The 23,308-nt window shown below is 43.0% G+C and overlaps 1 protein-coding gene across 1 annotated transcript in view; it reads left to right on the forward strand.

The window, feature by feature from the left end:
* The first annotated feature begins 3,386 nt into the window (after positions 1 to 3,386).
* si:dkey-215k6.1 (transmembrane protein 132C) overlaps positions 3,387 to 23,308 on the forward strand; it is a 165,473-nt gene continuing 145,551 nt past the window's right edge. Inside the window, exon 1 of the mRNA XM_036527031.1 lies at positions 3,387 to 4,000. Within this exon, the coding sequence (XP_036382924.1) occupies positions 3,907 to 4,000 (94 nt within the window). The 5' untranslated portion in view covers positions 3,387 to 3,906. The remainder of the gene's footprint in view (positions 4,001 to 23,308) is intronic.

The following is a 23,308-nucleotide window of genomic DNA, read 5'->3' on the forward strand; positions in this document are numbered from 1 at the left end:
ATTTTAACTAGTGTTGAAAAGAATTCTCACTGTTGGGTGAGAGTCTTGCCTGTTGTTTTGCTTTTTTGTACTGTTTTTGATAGGCAGTGGAAAGCAGCAATTCTGATGATGTCACTAGGTTGCAATGCAGCTCTAGTTTACACCCACTGACACTCAAATATTCAATTAGTCATCACCCGGAGCTGACACCATATAATTGCATATCAAACGAGCGGATTTTGTGTTTTATCATTCAGCATTCAGCTGGTCCCATTTGAATACCACTGCATTTGCATCTTCTTGTTATGAACATGCACTGGTTACGTCAATAATGTCACAAAGTTCCTGATTACATGCACGCAGCAGGAGGTTATCTGGATTTTTAAAAATTCCAGTAGACAATATTTCCAAATGAAAACTAACTTAATGACTCATACATGCTAAAATATAACAAAGGTAAGCCTGAATACCAAGGTGAGAGGATGCTGTCTTGAAATTATTATGTCTTTACCGGATTTTTTTAGACAGATTTGTGCTCTTATTACCCTTGTGATTGCAGTACAGTCAGAAACAGCTCACTGGATAAAACTGAGCATAGCAGTAGCAGAAATATTTGACATGATTTCATAGGTCTGACAGGGAAAATAAGTGAGCACATGTGAAAACAGTGGGGCAGACTTGGCCTATTTTAACCACTAGGCTGCTGAACTCTATTAAAAATGAACCAGCCATTCATAATCTTGTAAACTCAAAATTGGTGAGGAGTAAATTCAAACCGCTCCTTAGGTCATTGCAATTAGCCCTCAAGGATTACCATTTTGCTGCAACTCTTACTTGATCGAATACTAGAACCACAATGACAAACTAGAAAAGTGCATTTCCTGAAGAAAATGCAGAGTGTGATTGCGGCAGTGAAAACATGCTAATGTATATGAGATGATCGCTAGGATGTAGCTAAGTGGTTGCTAGGGTGTTGTTAGGTGGTTGCTAACCTTTTGCTAGGTGGTTGCTAGGACATTGGTAGATGGTTACTAAGGTATAGGCCTATGAGGTGGTTGCTAGGGCGTTGTTGGGTGGTTGCCAGGGTGTTGCTAAGCAGTTGCTAGGTGGTTGCTAGGGTGTTGCTAGGTGATGTGCTAGGGTGAACAATATGGTCGCTGGGCATTGCTAGGGTGTTGCTGGGTGGCTGCCAAAGTGTTGCTAAGTGGTTGCTAGAGTGTTGCTAATTGGTTGCTAGGTGGTTGCTAGGGTAAACAATATGGTTGGTAGGGACATACCCACCTTTGGTGAGTGTTGGGTCACATGACATAAAGCAGCAAAGCAGCTATTGGTCAAATGGTGACCAAGTGGTAAGACTTTGAAAAATGAACTGAAGTGAATGGGAGGATGGAGAAATGAATAAACGAGTAAAAGTATGGGTTATGTATGGGTTTCAATGAGTGTTGGGTGGCATGACCTGAGCCAGCATTTGAGGTACTGTGACTGTAGGCCGAAAGGTGACCGCGTGGTAAGAATTTATAAAATGAACTGAGGTGAATGGGAGGATGGAGGGATGAGTGAATGACAAAAAGATGAGTGCGGGTCAGTACGGGTTTCAGTGAGTGTTGGGTGGCATGATCTGAGCCAGCATATGAGGTACATTTACATTTACTACACAGTGTGACCACGTGATAGAGCTTTGAAAAATGAATTGAAGTCAATGGCAGGATGGAGGGATGAATTAATGAGGAAAAAAGTGATGGACAAAATGACAAAAAGATAAGTGAAGGTCAAGAGGGTCTTGGATGAGTGTTGGGTGATTTGTCCTGAGGCAACATGTGAGGTATGGTGGCTATGGGGTGAAAAGTGACCGAGTGGGAAGGCCATGAAGTGTGAGGGGGGTGATTTTGAAAATGAATGGGAGTCTATGGGAAAAAGGGTATGAAAAAACGAGAGAACGAGCACAGGTATGGCTTAGCTGTATACAAACACACCAATCGGGGTCAGACCAGACGGGTTACACTTGGTTTGGGGTCGATATCTCAAAAACTTATCTTTGCAATCACACTAATAATGATGAATGCTTATTTGTAAGCAAACGTGAAAGGTTTCCCATTTGTTAAGGGTGTGTATATTACCTCTGACATCAGCAGAGTTGTAGTCTCATGTCAGCCATTGGTATGTGACATTTGAGGTTTAAGGTGTTCACGGGAAAATGTCACAGTTTCCTAGAGCAATGATTTGTTTTTAATATAATGGCTTATGCATTTAGTGTGCTTACTCCACACTAGTCACGAGAAAGTCCAAGGCTTCAACAACAGCTATTAATCAACTCCCACCAGGGGTCGCTAGCACTCCTCTAATGAGACCTCACACTTCAGCCAGGCAGCAATTGCCAGGCTGTTTCCAGATATCGGTCTGAATTACAACGAAATCAGACTTTGAATCGTTTGGAGTTGAGAATGTTAGAAAGTAATTTTTCGGGTTGCATTTCTTTAGCGAACAATAGAAGTCACATGCCTCAAGTGTATTCAAAAGAATGGAGCAAAATATCCTCGGTGGCTCCCATTAGCCTCCGTAGAAAGTGTCTCAACTTCATGAGTTGCAGCGCCTTCAACCGCGTCTCATTTTGAGCATGTTTGCTTACTTGTTCATGTGCTGACATTCTGCCACTCAATCTATCTTGTGCGTGAACAGTAAAGGTTTAACTAACCTTAGAAAGGGAATAATGTAAGGTGGCGTGCATGGATATCTGTATACAACAGCTCTTTATGTTATCCATAGCAAGAATCGCTTTAGTTTAACTACCGCCTGTTGAAAGTGTAGTCCTTTTTAAAAACTGTTCCCATATTAAGTTGCACATTTGGACGGGTTTTCCCCATTCCGTTGCACTCTGAAATGCAGTGGTAGTCAAAAGTGTGTGCACTTACATATTGGACCGGTTTACTAATAATTTTGAGCGCAACCGTGGAAGGTGAAAAAAGTAACAATTTTTTGTTTGTTAAATGTATCAGTATGTCGGACATTTTTAAAAATAACTCCTAACAATGTGTTAGAATTCGGACGTGAATGTGATTAATCAATTCAACTGAAGGAGAAGAAAGCTTATACTTTTAAAGGTACGTAGTTGTGTTTGACGCGAAACTGCAGAAGAAAGCAGTCAGATGAAGATCATTCTCAAATACGTCGTGCGCTCGGTCCTCTGTCTGTTCAAGTCACTTTGTCGGCTTCGACAACCAGTTTTTCCCTGTTTTATTTTTATTTGGGAAATTTTTAGTAATTTGGTTGGCTGCCGCTGAACTAACCCTTTCGCTCACCTTCTCCACAGAAACGAGACTATTGGCTTTCAAACGTGTCACTATGATCCCGCCTCCAACCCGGCCCCCCGCAACAGCACCACCCTTCACTTGCCCTCTTCTCCTCGGAAAAGTACGTACCCAAGTTTGAGTGTAGATGTGAAAGATAAAACGAAGGATGAGAGTTTGAACGAGATGTCGCAAATGCCATGGAGGAGTCTCGCGCACAGCTCGGTCTGGCGTTTCCAGCAACACAGGGCGTTTCAATGATTTGCACCAAATGAAGGATGGAATAATCAATCGACGTGCTGCATGCATTACAACGGCAATATTAAGTGAAACGGACCATTCCGCTTTTCTTTAAACTTGAGAAAAGTCAATCGGCAAGAGTGGGACGGAAAACGCACCAGAATGCCCTCGCGTTGTACTACTGCTAATGCTGGAATATAATGAGGAATGCGTTGCGTTTTTGAGAAAAAAAAGGGATTTATGATAACTATTGCTATTGACGCAAACGAACGAGCAGACATAACATTTAATGTTGCGTTCTACAACGGGTTCGTTCAAAACTGGATTATGTTACCCGAAAATTATTTACCTATAAACTGAATTTAGACAAATACGGACGCAATCTTTGAACAGTTTACTGAAAATGTCCAAGATGAGTAGATTACGGATTGCAAAGGGGGATGCGCTTCAGGCTTGCCCGATTTTGAAAATGATTTTCTTGACTTCTTTCTGGAGAGGTAAGAGAATTAACGCTTCTCGTTTTCAAACTTGTTGCTAGTTATAAACTTGGAAGATCATTTTTATAAAGTAGTCATAATATCTAAATTTCAACTTGGCTTTATTTTCCAGCGAAGACGCAGAAACACTCAAGGCTATCAACAGTTTCATACGAAAGTTAAAGATTGTTTTAATTCGCGCATTGCGTTGTTTTGCGAGTCTTGTGACGTGATTTAGGCTATTTTAGTCTTTTGTTTGTTTTTGCGAAACTGTTTTAAATCTGTGCAAAAAATTATATGCGTTTGACAGCCAATTACTTCACTATTATTGAACTCTTAGAAGTTAATGTCGTTACAAATGTTTTCGTTTCATCAGTGCAAGACATGAAACAGAACTACCTTTCCCTGGATCTTCGCAGTTTGAAATCACAATACATACAATCACATGCTATTGCATTTGTTAGTCGGCATGTCAGGGTAATGCTGAAATCCGCTTCGAATTTGAATTGTTAACCCTAGCGCTCTTGCGAAAGGGTGGTTTATCAAGTCTGACATAATTTAATGTCTTAAATGAAAACACAGTTTTTGTTTATTACGTATTCTAAACAGCACCGGTTGTCATAAGATTCCGTTGTGATAGCTGTCGTCTTAAAATGTATTTACTCCTAGAAATATTGGTGCTGAGGATCTAAACTTTTGATTATTGTAGCCAAAATTCACCTCACTCCTTTCGGACAATATATCTATCGCCTTAAGAGCAATACCCGTATGTTTAAGTTTTTGTAAGAGTGGGAAACTTACAAGTGGCGCATAATGAGCAGTATTCCATCAGAAACAGTGGCAGGGACAGAGCTCGTCACTTTACGATAAAAACGGTTTTTTCTTACTTTTATTACTCAGTTAAAATATAGAGCAAGTTACGGAATTAAGAAAAATATGTAAAATATTTCACATAAAATGGATGTAAGAGCATAGCATAGTTTTTTTAATCAAAAGGACACGGACAATTATTTTGTTTCTATGAGGATATTCATCTGGATATTTAACCATTGCTTTCGAAATAGTAAGTTCGAATAGCATTTTATTTTTAAACAATAGTTTTCTGTATCGCTACTTATATTCATGAAAGGGAAGGACGACTGATTAACAGGTGAGAACCGAAAATATTCAGTCACTTTGCAAATGACCGTATTGTGTATTTTTGTCTTACAAGCAGTACACGGTTATCAGTTAAGAAGCTCATTTTTAACAAACCCCGAGGCCTCCATTTCTTGTTGTACAAAATCCACTCTGCCTCACTGTGAGACTGGAAGTAAAGTCCATGTATCACTTCTGTGCCTCGCAGACATTAATCTGAATTAGGTAACCCGATTGTACCCATTCATTATCTGAGCTAAAGACCACAGAGAATAATGTAGCCATTGTTCACCAGCACGGGGTACCAGAGGTAAAGAATATCTGGACCGTACAGCTAATTTTGCAGCAAGCCTCCAAGGGATCTGCAATATGCTGAGACTCATACACTTGCCACTACCATTTTGGTCGAATGAAATAAGAATTACCGTTGGGAGAATGTATCGATCATGCATCCTGAATGTGGTCATGGACATAGTGGGTGGCGTGTTATTAGAAAATCTATATCTATTTTCTGCAAGTACTGTGTAGAATCACATGCAAGGTTATCTCTCAGTTGAATTTCACTTTGAAGTGGTGTTTCTGTGGACGCGGTAGTTTGTACGACGGAAATACCTTCTTGCACTGTCCTGCATTGTGTCTCAGTATGTTTCATTGAAAAGTCACCGGGAAAAATGAGGTCTGAGCATTTTCACGCAGAGGTGACAGGTTAATTCTGCCTACCGTCTGTCGTTGCTTTATGTGCCGGTACGTGATTGTTCTTGCGGCGCGCCAGTTTCGTCGTAATAAAATGCTCTCTGCTCCTTCCGAGCGAAGAGGCTAATCGAACAGTCCGCTGCGCAGCCCAGCGGAATGCAGCGGGAAAGTGAGCAGTTCTTGACCCCCTGCTCTCCCAATCCATTGTGCGCGAGGAGTGCCGCTTGAAACAAGCAATCAATGGCCGCATGGTTGCGCATGAAAACGAACGGTGCCATGATTGGTACCCGATTATCTCGGTGAGGCCTCCAGCATCATAAAGTCTCTCGTCTCTTTTAGTGCTATATTTCCTCACAACAGTGTCACGAAAAAAATCTTTCGTGTGTACATGTGTTCCCTTGTGGAGTGATATCATTACTAGTTATGTGTCGACTTGGAAGCATTTAGAAGTATTCAGTGTGTTTGCTGGTAAGACAGATACCCAATGTCCAAGTTTGATCAATCCCCAGTGTGCATGTCCTACAAGGGTCCAGCCAAATTAGACAAAGAAACAGGCATTTTGAGGCCTCTGAATGTTTTTTTTGATTGAAAATGGCTGTGTGCAGGTGAGAAAGGAGAGAGAGAGAGAAAGAGAGAGAGGGAGAGAGAGAGAGAGAGAGATAAAAGAGGGTCTTTCACAGGTTGAGTCTTATATGTATGAGATCCTCTTTACCTGAAATGTATGAATAAATCCAAGTGCATAATAATGTGGCACTGCCGGTTTCTGGAGAGACACTCAGACAATCAGCTTGATCACTTTGTCCTTAACATGTGGAAAGAGAAGGAGGCTAGGAGAAGGTGGGCATGATGGAATTACATCTTCGATTGTCGTGGTGGATGAAAAGTGGTGGGTTTGAGGGCTCCCCTTCAGAAATGATGGGCCATTTCCCTAGACATAGTTGATAGTTACCTGCTGCCAGTGTAACACTTAATATTCTTTCTATAATATCACTATTGCAGTATTGCCATGGCATTGTCCTAACATTGCACAGCACCTGGGAGAGTTTGCACCTATCAGCTCAATTCATTCGCTGTCATCCCCAGCTAAGAACATTCTTACATCTCTCATTCAAGGGGACTGGGGGGAAAGGCATTATATTCACAAAGAAGAGGCTGCACACAAAAACAGTGAAAACATTGATGTTGATACACTTGGACATTATCCTAATGCCCACAACGGTAAGAGAACATAACGCTCACATAATGAACTTGTGATAGATTCAATGCAAAGTAAGTGCAGTGGTCTAGTCTTATTTGTTACTTGTGTATCAGATTTACTGCTGATGGGATGGAACATTGAGAGCGAGTGAAAGGTTTAATGGTGAGTGCAGCTGATGTGGCGATTCCGCTTTGCTGAGGAGCTCCGTTAGGACTAGGCTGGTGCAAACTGGCTGATCGTATACCGTGGCTTTAATATCGGTTTCAGATGTGCTCCTGGGTTCTTAATCTTGGATCACGTACTTTTCCTCTCATGTCTTGCCTTTATCCACAATTTTAACTATACTGGAATAGAGAATAGGGCCCGCTTTAATTAATGTGTCTGCTTTTTCCCATCCATATCCAGTCTTCAGAATGGCCTCTTTAGAGCGTGACGACAACAGCACAATAAGCAGCCTGTTTATTGGGGAGCCGACATGTATTCATGGAGCACAGCAAAAAGAAAGCAATGATGGGAAAAATGTATAAGTTTTAAGGATTTGAAAATTAGGCTGTATTGTATGTGTCCACTGGGCATGGCACAATATATTTATGATCATCAAAGGTTTGATTCCAAACCAATGTCCACTCTCTTTGTTGTAACCCAAAATAGTTTAGTGCAATGTGATGTCCATGGTACAAAGTAAATGACATGAAAAGGTGTGGAAAGGTAATGCCAGCAACACTAACTAACATTAGAAACAGTTAAAGCAGAAATAATTGGCTGCAAATAGGGGATTCATACTGAAATTGGAGAATTTGCTAATCACAAAAAACATTAAAAATAGGGTAAGGAAAATTACCCATTTAATTGTAAATTCTCATCCTCCCTGGTATCTTACTCATGGGTCACTGGTGCTGTTGTGTCTGTGGTACTGTTTTATGGTAATATTGCAAACACGTTGTGGTTGTCAAGGGTAACTGATGCAAGGGAGGATGCAGTGTGCACACATTGGCAAAATATGCTTCCCAAGCAAAAAGGAAGAGATCTTCAAAATATGGAGGGGAGAGAGGATGAGAAATGAAAACAATAGAAGCAGAAACAGAGGAAAACCAAAACATCACATTTGTTGACAGTAGAATTTTTTTTTAAATTGTGGTGGAGTCGCTGATGCTTAAGATGACATAATGGAAAGGGGGCAGTAATCAAAAAGGATGAGAATCACTGACCTCAAATCAATTGAGCACACAGGAATGCATTTTTGGAATTTAGATCAGAGAAATGTATTTAAAAAGGAGATTGAACTGTGAAGTCAAATGCAATTGAACTAGATTGTGTCCTACAGACAAACACCTATACATCTGTTGTAGGTATTTAACCACGTGATACTGTTTTATTACATGGTAGCGATTGCTTTAACATGCTGCACTCCTTTTAATAATACAGTACATTGCGAAATGGATGTTTTCTATCCTAGATTAATTGTTCTGTTCTGGATATTTAGAATGGTTTAGTATCGCCCAGTGTGCATTAACTTCAGTGCAGTGTGCTGTTTCCTCTTTGTGAGAGTGAGGCAGATCTGAAAATGGATGCTAAGGAGTCTGTCGCTGTCACACTGTCAACAAATGGGCAGGTGCGAATCAAACTGTCAAGTCCTCAGACTGTCACATGCATGGGGGCAGCCGGAGGGCTGTCATGGCAAATATAATTAAACCTCTGTTTCACAGTGTATAGTAAACAGTCTCTTGGTTTGTTATAGAGAGAACAGCTTTGTGACAAAGCACTTGCCCCGATGGAGATAGGCATTCTAAACTGTAATGCTCTCATGTAGTATCCTTTATTTAATGGACTTGCTATGAACATCATTTACTGTTTTCTTGATAGGTGTTTTGGGAGGGGGTGTGGTGGTGGCAGTGCACAGGCCCAGAGGGCTGGACAGTTTCCTACAGGCTCCATGACACAAGCTGCTTTTTCATTAGAGTGAAGTAATAAGTATTTTCTATCTGAAATAGGGGAAGGAAGCCTTTACTGTGGGCCTTTGACACTTAACCAGAAGCCCAGAATCAGGTTAAAAAGATGCAACCCCTTCTGTCCAGGCCTAGGATAAATTATATCGATGAATCCATTATTGACTCAACCAAGAAAACAAATGGTGCTATCACTGTAATAAGAGGAACAGAAAGTCATTCCAGATAATATTGGTGTGTTTAATAATTGAATGCTATACACTCCTGAAGACTGTGGCTAGGTCTGTAATTCATGGTTGGGTTTAAGGTGGCAGCAATCAGGGAGACATTTCCACCAGCTTATCGCTCCCGGACCGCGGGCGAGGTAATGAATGTGATCATTATCGTCTGTGTCTTAATTGAGATAATAACCCGGAGGAATGGAGGAAAGATTCCAGTGATTCGCTTTAGCCTCTGTGCCCCTCTTTTCCTTGGAGAGCGCTCTGCTGATGAGACCACAACACACAGTGCTGGCAGGGGTTAAATCTGCTGCAAAGCTTTTAACTACAGTGGTACAAAAGAGAAATCACTAAAGAATTTAATTTTATGTGCACAACTATTTTGAATGGCATCTTCAATGGAAAAGTTGCCCCTAGAGAAAAGGCGAGAGAAGCTCTTGAGTAGCATTCATTCAGTGCTCATAAAAGGCTGATTCCTGGTGAATGGTGGAAGATCTAAATGCAAGAACTTTATGAAATGTGTTATTTGCTGTTATTTGCATATATACAGTAGTGTCCATTTTACCTTCATTTGAATAGAGCTGTGGTTAGCTACGGTACAGTAACAGCAATCAACTACCAAGTATGTTTTCAGAAATGGATTGCTATTGTCGGCACACTTAAACCTTGACATTTTGTGATCCATTAAGTGATTCTGTGGATATCTTTCTGTAGATCCTTCCATTTTAATCTCTAAAATGTTACAGGCCAAAAGATTCTGTATATTAAGAATGTTTTTTTCATCCGTTACCTGCAAAAGTGGTGAACTTGCTGTTAACAAGTTTCCATTTTATATACTTAATGAAATTGAAAACTTTCATCTCAGGAAATTGATTTTAAACTGTAGTAGGGGAAAAATCATTACTTCGGTGAACCGAGCTGTCCCCATACTATAGTCAGAAATCAATTTCTTTGACACTTGAGTGCACAGACACACTTAACATAAAAGCTAATTTTTGCCAGTATGTATTACTTTGTGTCTGCGGCGACTGCAGATTTCTCCTTCTAATTTAATATGGAAGTGTGGCACTGTGGCACTTCTGGCTCTTATATAAAAGTTCCTTCTGCTGGGCAGGGTTGTTTTTCTCATGACACCCTCCATGCTCTTACTTTTAATTAGTCCATCACACCTTAGGATGGGGAATGAATTACACTGGTGTCTTCAGAAACCAAACAGAAGTGAATGCTTGGATACTTGTGGGAGGGACAGAGGAGGGTCGGTGACATCAAAGATTTATTTTCCACACAATACCTAGCACTCTGTACCTACTGGGGAATATCCGTCAAAGCTTCAGTATACCTTACGTATGGAGAAAGATCTTTAATGTATTTTAATCTTTAATTACTGATGGTTATGGTGATTCTGTGAGTATTGATGGTGTTTAAAATCAATACCACACAATTAATGGCCTCATCTCCAATTAAGTAAGCCTATATCCCAGAGCACTCTAGAGTCTTGTAGTTTCAGCAACATAGAGACAAACATTTAAATGTTAAATACAGAAGTTGAGATACCTTAGTTGTTAAAAACATATTGCTGATCCCACTCTAATCTCATACTATACATTTTTTGGAGAGAAACACAAACATGATCAGTTTCTATGTTTTAAACTGCAAACAATACTAAGAACTTGCTCCAAAGCTATGTTCACTAATTGTCAAGTATTTTGTTAAATGTGTCACCATCAAAGGGAAGAAAATTTCATGCATCACCACCAAATTACAGTAGGGTATCTTCTCCTTTGACCACTGCTTCCTATAGGTGAGATATCACTTCAGTGCAAACTTGCTGTTGTACTGGTGGAGAAACTGCTGATGTAGCTTTAGTTGTATTTTTCCTTCACCAGGGAGACATCCTGGAGTTTTTTCTTTTAAAATTGTGGCTGTTTCACTCCCTCTCTCCCTCTTCTCTGCTCTGAGTTAGAATGTCCATTCCTCAGCTGGGGGTTTTTATTTCCTCCTCAAGCTTCCCTGTGGTCTCAGCAAGTTTGTGGGCATGATCCCTGCAGTAGTGAGAATGGAAAAGAGCTAAATGCTAAATTAAAGATCCCCTCAATCCAGCCTTTTTACCCTCGCCCCCAACCCCCCCACCCCCCGTCTGCCAATCCCAGCTCAGTTTAGGGAAATGTAGCGGATGCGTCAAAGACCCGCGTCAGATGGAAGTATGCAGGGAGCTGGCCCTGCCCGCAGCCTTGTGGGAGGGGGGACACGGAGGTGTGACTGCGACCTGCTGGCTGCACGTCCGCTCCGACTGCACACTCAGGCTTCCCTCTTGACCCCCTTCTATCTGCAGCTCATGTCTGTCGGCAGACTCCCAGCACTGTGTTTTTCCTTCGGCTGGGTGGTTGCCTGGGAGCTCTCACACCTCGACTGGCCCCTCAGCCAGCCAGGGCACTCGGCTCCAGATTCCCCCGGATAAGCCCCTGACAAAGGGCAAGTCTCGCAGCGTGATGGCAACGCTTTCCGCTCGCTCTCGATCCCCTATCAAAGGACTGACAAGCAGCTCTATTTCAGTGAATGCTACTGTACTGAGGCAGTGCAGGTCTTGCATTTAGTATGTTCTTGCACTGAATGTGTTCTTGCATTTATGTGGCCATATTTTGTTTGCAGATGGCAGTTTTCGCAAACTCACATGTAATGAAGCAAATCAGATTCTTGCTACCGACATCATTTGTTACTATCCAACTAGATTAGAAGTTTTCTTAAGCAGTTGTGAGTGATGATGAATCTATTTTGTGTCACTAAACATGTGGCAAACATAAAGCAACATAATTTGTTTTGAGTGTATTCAAATTAGTCTGAAATGTTAATGCTACATGGTTTTTCTGCCAAGGAATCTCATTTGCATCAGTGAGCCACCATACCAGCTGCTCACTAGGTCAGTGGTAAAAGATATAGGTAAAAGATGATGTTACCAATTGCATTTTGGTTAAAGGAGCTAGCTTTTGTTGGCATGACCATCCTCGAGCTGATTTTCAGGATTAAAACAAAAGGTAATGTTGTGATCCTCAAATATCAGTGGTACTATAAATTTACTTTAATTTATTTAGAAATTTTGTAGACCGGATAAACCCCCTAAGATATCATATTTGAAGTGGTCCTGAGGTGGGTTATGTAACAGGAGCTATAAAACATGTTCAATACAGCAAAACATGCTCAATTAATTACAGTATTTCCTGTTCGGAAGAACAGTCTTAATTCTGTCTCTTAATTCAAGCTTTAATTGCAGTGGAATTTCTAATGGCTTTCAGGTGGGCTGGCAGACCATTCCAGTCACTGGGTGTCTTCAATCCACACACTTTTTTGAACTTAATTATGTTCTCTTGAGATTCTGAGGCCAACATTTGTGTTTGTTTTTGGGAGAATAATCACTGTCATAATGAATTAACAGCACTTTTAAGTAGTTTGGAGCATTCATGTAGATAGACTGGAAATCTAATTGAAGGCAATTGACGTCAATTGTTAATTTGTTGTGAGTCAGTGTTGCAGCAGTTCACACGGTGATTGAAATAAACATTTTAAATCTTTTACTTTGTTAAATAATGCTCTCTGTGCATATTTTATTCAGCATCATTACACAATAACATTTGTTCCAGCCTTCTAGAACAAATATCAGTGAGCTTTGGCGCTAACTCTAAAAGTTGCTCTGGGCCTGGGACAGCTGATCTGTGCTGAGCAGCTGAACAAGGGGACATAAATGTTAAACTGAGGCATTAATTCATTCACTGGTTAGGTCATAAATCCTTTTCTTTCCTTGTCACTTTCATAAAAAAAGTCACAGTTGCCTGCATTCTGAACTCTGTTTGTGTATCCATGACATTTATTTTAACTATCAAGCATTACAGCCGGTAATACATTTGATCATGTTTATAAAGTGAGGCACTTTTACCTGCTGTTGACCTGCTGTTTGGTGGGGGGGTGGGGGATTGGAAATGAAATCCCAGCAGTATTTGGGTTGGTATGGAAGACTTGTGCAGTTTTTTTACAAATGTGATAGCTGGTAGCAGTAATGTTTGATTAGCTTGCTAATGTAGCTGCACAAGTTCATTGATTGCTCAATTGCTCGCCATCACATTGAGCTGGCTAAAAGATTAGCTTTGTTGGCTGAAATGCAACTAAGCTAATGTTGGCTGGCAAGCTAGGTAAGTTTAATTGAGTTTGCTATGAAGAAATGTCAGTATCCTTTTCTTCAGCATCCAGATCACATATAGAAAATGGGCTATGAGTACAAATAGAGTCCAGTTACATACTGTTTGGAGCTAAACCTTAGTGGAGTATAATGAAACTTAGTAAACGTGTGCAAAATGCACATTATGTTAATTATGCAGGCTTTTCTAAAGAAAGGCTTAAATTTTTAAATAGCTATGTTTGTCATTTTGTAGAAACATCATATTTCATTAAACAAATGCAGTGGTGTAATGTTGGGATATATTTCCAAAAATAAACAACCCGTTTCATTAAATAAATGCAGGTTCTTATTCATCAGTCTTTTAAAACCAGGCTTCTTCTGACGGGGCTTGCTGTGATGAGGCATGATAATGGAGCTTGGATGAGTCTGTGAAGTGTGCATAGAAGCACACTTCACAGCCTGTTCTGATCTATGAAAAGAATATGTCAAGAAAGGTACATTTGTTTTTATTGTTATTATTTCTTATGTCTTTCATGTCATCTGTGTTGATTAAAGTAATTGGTGCATTTTTTCAGTGAAATTCTTTTTTTGCCCAAAAGGTGGAAAAACAAAACAAAAAAGCTCCTTAGTACGAACATATTTCATCCCCCATTAATAATGATTAATTGACAGTTTCCCTTCTCAGCCATGAACTAATCGATAGTCAGAAATGTGTTTATGCCATTCACATTCCTAGTCATTTCACAGGAAAGTTGTCTCTCCCCCCCCCCCCCCCCCCCTTATAGCTTGCCAGCTGCCCCTGCGACACATCCCCTGTGCATTGCATTCTGTTTTACAATTTGATTACTGTACATGTAATTGTAAGATGTATTGAATTTGAATGACATTAAAAAAATCTCTTCCACAGTCTTCTTTGTTCTGCCACTGCCATTTGACATGAGCGTAATTAAAAGGGAATTGTAACCGTTAATTCCCGCTTATCCAGGGATCAGCTCTTTTGTTGTGTGCCAGTGCAGGGAGAAGAAAAGGGGGTGTGAGTGAGATAGGAGAGCAGGACCATCCTGTCAGTTTTGAAGAGACATGTAGCTTTTAAAAATACATGTACCCCAAGAGGTCCCAACTTCGAGTAGGTGTGGTGTCTGAGTTTCATGCAGCAAAAAAAGTTTCACGAACAGTACTGCTGCTTAGCATCTGTCATGGCCCTGGTGTGTTTTCAGGTTGGGTGCAACTGGGTGGAAAGACGTGTACAAGTCAGAGACCAAAGTTTGGTCCTGCAGTGCTTGCCTGTTCACTTCTTGGAAGATCTTAGAGGAATTGCTTCTAGTACAGGAAAAGGTCAGTGTGCTCCATTGAGCCGTGAGCGGATGTGTTCTTCTATGTATTTATTGAGTTTTGTATGTCGCTTTATATGCAGTGCGTTGAGAGGAAGTAATTAACACCTTTAAAAGGCTAAGAGTTGCACTGGGGTTGTACAGACTTCAGCTGTAATTACAAAGTTGAATAGCCCTCATTAAGCAAATGAAGTCAGTGGTAATTCAGCGCACATCCACCTGAGCTTCGCTCTCTTGCTAACTTCCTTGGCAGACATTCCAGAGGGGATGGGAGGGGGCGGGGGAGTTTGCCAGGGTAGAACTTCACTCTTGAAACCGTTTCTTTTCTCCCACTTGCCTCAGACAAATCGAAAACGTCCCTTTCAATTTCTCTGCATGTGGCAGGGTTTGCCTAGGAATAGTCGGTGCCTGGGTTATTTGATTAGTTTGGCTTTTTCTGTGGTGTTTCACTTTGCCAGGTCACCCCTATTGGGGATCCGCTGCTATTGATTTTAGACAGATTTTTTTTTCAACCTGTCTGCGATCAAGAGTGATCTGGAGCATCTGAAATTCTAAAGGACCTTTTGTTCATGTACCCCATATGATCTTTGTGTTTTTCTTTGAATGCCCGATTATCCAGGCCAAGTTACAAGTGTTCAGTGTGCCATATGTGTCCTGTTCACAAAGCGTTTTCACAAGTGTGTAAAGCTATTGACGTAGTGAACCTCAACCAGTGATAAAGCAACAGAGTTTCCATGTAGGAACAGAGGCAAAAATGAGTCAGTATTCTAGCTTCCTTTTACACCACAAACTGCACCTTTGAGGCACGAGGCCCTGGCGTCCCTGTGTGCAGAAGACGGACGATTTGGGCCCATCTTGGCTTGTTTTTGGCCCGCACGTCTCGGGCTGATTCCGTTGACCTCCATGGGAGTGAGAGGGGGGTCGGTGATGGATATCCCCTGCCCGCTGCACGGCCTGCCCGCGCCACTCGTTAGCAGAGGGATCTGAGAGGTGATTACTCCTCCTGATTGCGGCGGTTTCCGTTGGAGTCCTGGCACCCGTGGGCATCCACAGATTGCCCCGCCGCCTCCCGCCACTCTCCCGTTGACCTTGTGCACGCACGGGGTGGGGACGGCTCTGCTGCATTGCATGCTGGGAGGAGGAGAGGGAGTGGGGGGGTGGTCTTGGCCGAGGATCACACAGTCTGTCTGCCACACAAACAAGCAACTTTTACGCCCATGGCTGCCAGAGCCCTCGCTGGGGGGAGAGGGATACTTTTTTGTTTTGCTCTGTCTTTGACGCCGTGCTTTGTCATTGATGCGGTCTTCAATCCCTCTAATGTGATCCAGATAAGAACTTCACAATGGATCCGCAAACAAGAGACCTCAGAACTCCAGATTTGATTGAGTTGGTATGCTGTCCAACCTGCTCATGCGCAGGGCCTGGTGTGTAATTCTACACCGGACATCAGATTCGCTTCCCCCTCTCCAAATCCTTTTTTTCCGGCCGCCATATTGATGCACGGCTGACATTTACCACTTCTTTTTGTCACACGAGCGACTCAGCCCTTGACATTTGAGACGACAATAATGTATGCGTCGCTGCCGCGGAAACGATTGGGAATGAGAGCAGGGGGACAGCCGGTGCTGACGCCCGCCCGTCACTCATCCTCCTCTGTGCCGTTTGAAAAGTTGCGGCGCTCTTCCCTTCCTCCAGGGCAGGAGATATGCAAGCCTGCGTCCACCAGATAAGGCCCGATCGTTTGTACGTGCACTACCTCTCAGAGGCGGGCCGATTGAGGAGGAGCGCGAGGAAGAGAATGTGTAATCTCCCCCGGTAACTTCCCTAAATGGGCTCGGAGAAACTCGGGTCTCTTTCTTTGAGTCTGCTTATGAGTGGCTCAGGATGAAATGTCGGTGGAGTCCGATGTCTGCCTCTGCTTCGTGACCACACATGACCGCATGTCTGTGCTTGTGTGTTTGAGTGCATGTGCATATGTTTTTGTTCGTGCGTGCCTTTTCTGTTCAGAGTCAGTTGTCAGCAATTTCAAATCTGCCAAGAGGGCTTTGTTGGAATTTGTACAGAAGGTCCCTCTGGGGTCTCTCATGGACATGTAACGCGTCTTGAGGTTTTCTAGTGAGTGAGTGATATTCTAGTTCTGCAGTGTGTTATCAGTGACTTAGCCATGGATGACCCCTGGCCAACGTGTCGGAGATGAATCAATATGTGCGTTCAGAGAAAAAGAGGTATTAAGATCAGATGAAGAGGCTTATAGGTGACCTCTCCAAGAACTATTATCTCACATATACCTTCTTCCATGTCATTTCCAACTGCTTTTACAGCATTACACCAGTGCTCAGCCAATCAGAATCCATTGTATAATCAATTCACTAAATGAAACATAGGCACATACAACATCAGTTTGAGTAATCAGTGTGATATATTCACATGATTGTTGCGTTAGCCCTGTTTATGCAACAATCCAAAGAGCCAGGATGCCTTATGCGTCTACTTTAATACATGGGTCATACCTGTACTTTGTATACTTGTATACTGAATATGCCACTTTTGCCCTTGCTGTGAATATCTGTGGGCTCTAAAGCAACTTGTGCACTCCCAGCCAGCTATTTAAGTGCTGTTTACCCAATAGATTTTCCTCTGAGAGATAATTAAGGCTTGCATCAAAGAAACAGTGTGATGATTTTATTATCACTTTCCCAGACTAGCCCTCCGTGCTGGGCTACCCTCTATGGATTTGGCTTATTGAAGTGTGGTTGAAGCCAGGACTTCTGTCATGGCTAAATCCCGTCTCGGTCACTCATGAACTGTAAAGGGCTGTGATTATATGCCCTTTTGCTTTTCTCATTTCTTTAGTTCCGTCTCCCTGCCCATATAGAAATAAAGGATCTGTTAAATCCAGTTTTTTTTTTTAAATCCAGGCTTGTATGTTGCGTGTCTGTCTCTGGAGCTTGACATCTATCTAGACTCCCATTTTCCTTCTCCCCCTCTTCCCCAGGGGAAACATTTGGCTGTGACACAGTACCGAGCAGGATTTGTGTTTTTTTGTAAATCGTTTAGACTGCATCTGAAATGTATTAACGGAATGTAATGCTGGGGTTTATGAGCTCCCAAGGATATTGTTTGTCATTCTCTTGGAAAGAATGGATCTGATGTACAATTCGGCCAAATCGAGTGATTTCAACAGCATCAGCTACTTTTAACTGGCCAACCCAGATGCCTGGGACAAGTGGGTATAAACCTCAGATGTAGCTTGTGTCTTTGGCTCTTGTGAATGGCAGACCTGACTAGAGTGAGGATAGCGGTGTAGGAGTCCAGAGCTCTTCCAAAGAACATGATTGCTCCACTCCATTATTATAATCATAATCATCCCTAGCACCATGCGGCCTCAGTCCACCCCCCCAACCTCCCCCCCCCCCAGAAGGTCCGTAGCATTATGGCTGTCAAGGAATTCACCATAGTCGTGAGTAAGGAAGCCCCCTTCCAAACAAGTTTAGCGCCTGTGAATTCAAATGCCAGAAAGAGTGCTTTGAAGTGCCTCATTGGCATGATATTCAAAACAGCAGAGCAGAACTGCAAAGAAATTATTCTCAAAGTTAGAATATGACAGTGTGTTTGTAATCCACTGGAAAGAATAGCGATTGACCTCTATAAATGTGAACAGAGGAATAGGGCAGAAAAAGTTTCCCCAAGAGTTCCCCCCCCCCCCTTGTTGATGGGGAGCTGTGGAGGGTGTTGAAGGACCTTTGTCTCCCCAGTCATCTGGGCATTGACCCACGAACTTGTGCACAATATGAGGGAAAGGAAGCGCTAAGCCCTGCCGTCAGAACAAACGCGATCGATCTGAGGCGTGGTTCAAGGTTCTTAAGATTAAAGGGCCATGCCATTCAATGCCGGCGGGAGCTGGCAGGCCTTGAAATTGCATCCTGCATGCCAGACCGGCTCCTTCCTCCCTCCGCTCCTTCTTCTCGCAAAGCAAGCATTGCCGCAGCCGCTTTCGGCGCGCCGTCTTTGTGCCGCTCCAGCGCAGCGGTGGCGATGGAGGGAGTTCAAGCTGCCTGTTCAGGCGCACAGCTATATAGACCCTCCCACACCTGGCTGCAGGTCACACCTGTCCCATTATCAGTTTGACCGAGCAAAGTCACATAGCTGATTTGAGACTGAGTGCAAAATGTTGTAGGGGAAAATGAACGGACAGTTTTCTATTTGCTGTGTGACATTTGGGCCTGGAAATGGTTTAATGCTGTGTGAACCCCATTTTAATTGTCATAGGACACAGTGCTGATGGTGACTACCCTGTGTGAATATTTCCTTGTCTTAAGAACACTTTTGTATGTAGTCTTGGAAATTTTCAGAATGGTGACAGTTGAAATAACCCTCTTCTTTGGGCTAGAATGTGTCACACAGATTCGGTCAAAAGTCAAAAGATGGAAAGGGTACAGCGCTTGGAATTTTCTAGCCAATCTGCAGTTAGAAGAGAATCAAAGCAATTTTTTTGATTGCTGGACCGAAAATCAAGGTATTTCTCTTGCAGCTGGACAGGTTTTTGGACGAGCAGTCCTCAGTCCCTTTTTAAGGAAACAGCCTTGCTAAACCTATTTTCAGTGCTCCTCTGTGAAAATCCCCTGGTGGTTTGTTCTGGGCCTACCCACAAAGATGCTTGCCTTTTCCCAGAATCTGTCCCTCTCGAATATGTCGAGCCACACACCGCTGTCCCCGCCCCCACCCCTCCACGGTGTGTGTGTGTGTGTGTGTCTGCTGGCACGCATCGCTCCAGCGGGGAGGCTGCAGCTTCTTGGAAGACACTCGCAATGAACATTTCCCCCTCGCAGAGGTGGCCACCAGTGGCAGCCGCTCGCTTCGGCGGGAACAGCTGCCGAAAGTTGCGTAATTACGATAATGCATCAGAGGCCGTCTTTAAGGCCGGTTCGTCGGCTATCTGCAGTCCTAATTGCTGCTTAAAAGATGGGCCTCCCCCAAGTTATTTATCGCTCTGCCTGGCTGGGTGACAGCACTCGCAAGACTGTCGCCATCGGCTGAGCAGCACAGGCAGCTGTGGGCTTTAACCACAGTCTACACAACGCAGCAGGGATCGCGACAGGCTGTCACGGTAGCAGCAAAACATTGGGGTCTAGCGCTTCAATGCGCATATGCACTGGCCTCAGAGACCCCAGCTTTTACGGATTTCCTGTCAGCCAGCGGCTGATTAACACCTGGAATAGCCGAATCGGGTCTGCATCTAATCAGTGGGCCCCAATTAAGAAAGGGGGAGTGACCACTGAGGTAAATCGATACAGAAACATGCTGTCAATCAATCACATCGTGGAGTACTGAGTTTAAAATCAGATGAAAGGTCCACAGAGGAGTAATGGTGTGGTCAATATTTGAGCCATTGGAGGGGTACTTTGAGAGCATTGGAGCAGTGCTTTGGAGAAAAAACCCTGTGTAATTAGTGTGTAACTATAGTTAGAGCGACTCTATAGTTAGTGTGTAATCTCCTTCTTATTCTCCTTTGCTGTATTTCAATGATGGGTACTAAGTAACATAAATCAACCTACTTTGTTAGTGTTGGAGCTGTTGCAAGGATTCTTGCTCTTGGAAGTGGCCTTGTAGCTGAAATGAATTTCGCCTGGCTCTGCGACAGACTCGATCAAATCCGACGTCACATGGACGTCAGTGGTCATTGAAAGCTGACATGCTGGGGGCTTTAGTGGCTTAGGCCTGGTCAGCTCCGGGTGTTGGTGGCTGTAACACTTACCACAACCTAATGGACTTCGGGCAGAATTAAATGGAATTAGGGGATTTGGAGGCATTTTTTCCCTTTTGGGGTTTGTGTGTGCGTGTGTGTGCTCATGAGTGGTGCTCCTGATCACATAGACTTCTTTTAATGCCTGTCCTCTCTTTGCTCCTTGCTCCCAGCATCTCTCTCTCTCTTGCACTGGCTCCGGCTTCATGCACCTGACCCCTAAATTCCGCCTGGAGCCTTGTATCTTTAATTTGCCTCCATGCTAATCTGTAAATGAGGGGAAGGGATAATCTAAACTGGCAGGCCGCCTGTCAAGAAGGAAGAAGAGAGGACTTTTCTCTATCTATCTCTCTCTCTCTCATTTTCTTTGCCTGTTGGTTCCTGTTGTCCTCAGAGTATTTAGACCCTGCCTAGTTATTTATGTGTATGGATTTCTGTATCACTCTGTCACTCTGAAAGAAAGAATTAGCTGAACAAATTGAAAATATTTCTGTATGATTGCTGTCTTTGTAATTTGTCGAACTGGGTTGGTTCACATGCTGTAGTGTTTGGAGCTGGTGTAGGAGTTTGGGTGCTGGAGCTCTGTGTTGCAGGTTGGAACATGGCTGCTGAGTTGCTTGTAGTGTATTCTATCAAAGACAAAATCCACACTATTAAAAAAGGAAATGTATGCACAATTTAATAAAAATACTTAATTTTTTAAATAATTATGTTGCCTTAAGTAAAGGCATATGTAAATACATGTGGACTGTGGATGATGATGATAATAATAACATGGTAACATGGTAACGCGGTAACAATGATAACAGCAATATCAATAAAAACAGCAACAACAATGCACAAAGATTTTATTATCATAGCATGTCATTTGGTCTGGGTCAGTCCTGCAGAGTTTGTCATGTGCCCTGAAGGTCACAGGTTGGTGCATGATGACAGAATAATGCATGTCCCGTTTTTTGGAGGCTGCATAGGATCCCCGTCGAACTGAGCTGGAAAGAGGGCCTCTGCGAGAGCTGGCCTCTGTCCATCCACGTGTCCCCTGAACGTCGTCCAGTTCAGTCGCTCGGCAGCTTCCCAGTGGTGACTTTGTGCATCAAGGTCAGCACATGCCTCTTGTTCTGCCAGGTCCAGGGGGGTGTCGTGGCAGAGGCAGCTTGACTTTTGTCACTCTGTCTCCCTTTGTAAAAAAAAAAATAAGGCTGAGCGATGCTGGGTCCACCCGCGGAGCTCCGGGTGGTTTAAGATGTCTCTGCCCAGTGCACAGCAGGACGGTGACCTCACTGGTGACTGGTGGTTGTGTGTGTGTGTGTATGTGTGCTTTTTTTTCAAATGTCCTACAACCTGTCACGCTGGAAGTGCTTTTGCGGCATGAGCCTGTGTGGAGGCAGGGAGCGGAAAGGGGTTGAGAGAGACGATCTCAAACCCGCTGAGGAAGAACAAAGGCCCGCTTCCCCCCCGGGTTTCCTGCTGACCTCAGGTCAGGACGAGGAAGATCTGTCTCCTGCTTCACAGCAGGTGTATGGATTAAGGGATTTGGAGGGAAACCGCTCCTTTATAGAGGTGGGGTGGAGGGTGTGGGCGGCACCGCTGTCAGATACGCATTACCTCAGGCTCCGTGGCTTACAGGGTGAGATGTAGCAGTCACCCAGCACTGAGCGCAGGTCGGGGCGGGGGTGTGGTGTAAAGGTGGGCATTAAGAGTGAAATAAAAATTCTCTGGATTGATAGGGAGCACTCTGAAGAGCCCTTGGAATTTGGATTCAAAGCAGCACTCCGAGGAATAGGCCAGCAGAGGAGGACAATGGAGCCGAATTTTCAACAGGCCTAAATACGTGGGGCGCAATGTCGTGTTTGTGGTTAGGCATCATTGTAATTGAATGCCTTATGGCTGGGCAGTAGGGCTGTGCGATATGACCAAGATCTCATATTCCGATATAGGTAATTTCTAACGATATAACGATACATATCGTGATATAGCACATTTTCTGTAAATTTAATGAATAAATAGTTGATATAAAATGACCACATGGAAAGGCCTGTTTCTTATTACATTTTGAATTATATACTCGAAAAATAAAAGGTACTTACTCATATTTGATTATTTTCCTCCTTTTATTTAGAACCTTTGTGCAAATTTTCAGTTAACCCTTTTGCGCGTACGGTCACACCGGTGTGATTAGCCGTTTAGCGCGTATGCTAAAACCGGTGCGATTAAAGCACTAGATTGGAAAATTTCTAGCTAATTTTAGCTTTGAGGAAACAACGATTTAACGTTAAAAGATATAGCAAATGCTAACTTTGTTGTGGGATACTGAAAATGTAAAGGTTAGACGAGGCCGCCATCAAAATGGACCGGGGCAGCCGGAAAAGAGTTTAGCAGGAACATCGGACAAGTTTGAGGCAGAGACCTTTTCTTGCTGGCCGTAGCGTCTGGGGCGGATCAGGCAGTTTAAGTTGTTCTTGGTTCCAGTTCATTGGAGGCACAGAAGCCCGTGGCTAAATGCCTTCAGCACTGAAGTAAAGAAGATGGGGGTGAAAACCATTCATCCAGACACTGTTGGACTGAGACCACAAAGCCCAGAGACTAAAGGATTTCTCATTGTCTGTGTTTCCGTAATTCGTGGTTCATTATTTCCCCTTTACTAAAAAAGTGAAAACTCTTTTCTCAGGTTCAGCTGACACAGTGAATTCCCCAACAGCAGCAACTTTGCTGGCTGACTTTTCTAGGTGGCCATCTGATCTGACAAAAGCAGGAAAAATTTGTTTTCATTTGAAAGGTGAAAACTGGGGGAAAGAAATACGCCTAAATGTGGCTGCATTCCAGTTGCCAGCTCTTACTTCTGGGGCTCATCGCTAATAATTTTTAAAAAAATGCCAGTGGGAATACAGGGCTTAT

The sequence above is a fragment of the Megalops cyprinoides genome, chromosome 4 (genome assembly GCF_013368585.1).
Source record: "Megalops cyprinoides isolate fMegCyp1 chromosome 4, fMegCyp1.pri, whole genome shotgun sequence".
NCBI lineage: Eukaryota > Metazoa > Chordata > Actinopteri > Elopiformes > Megalopidae > Megalops > Megalops cyprinoides.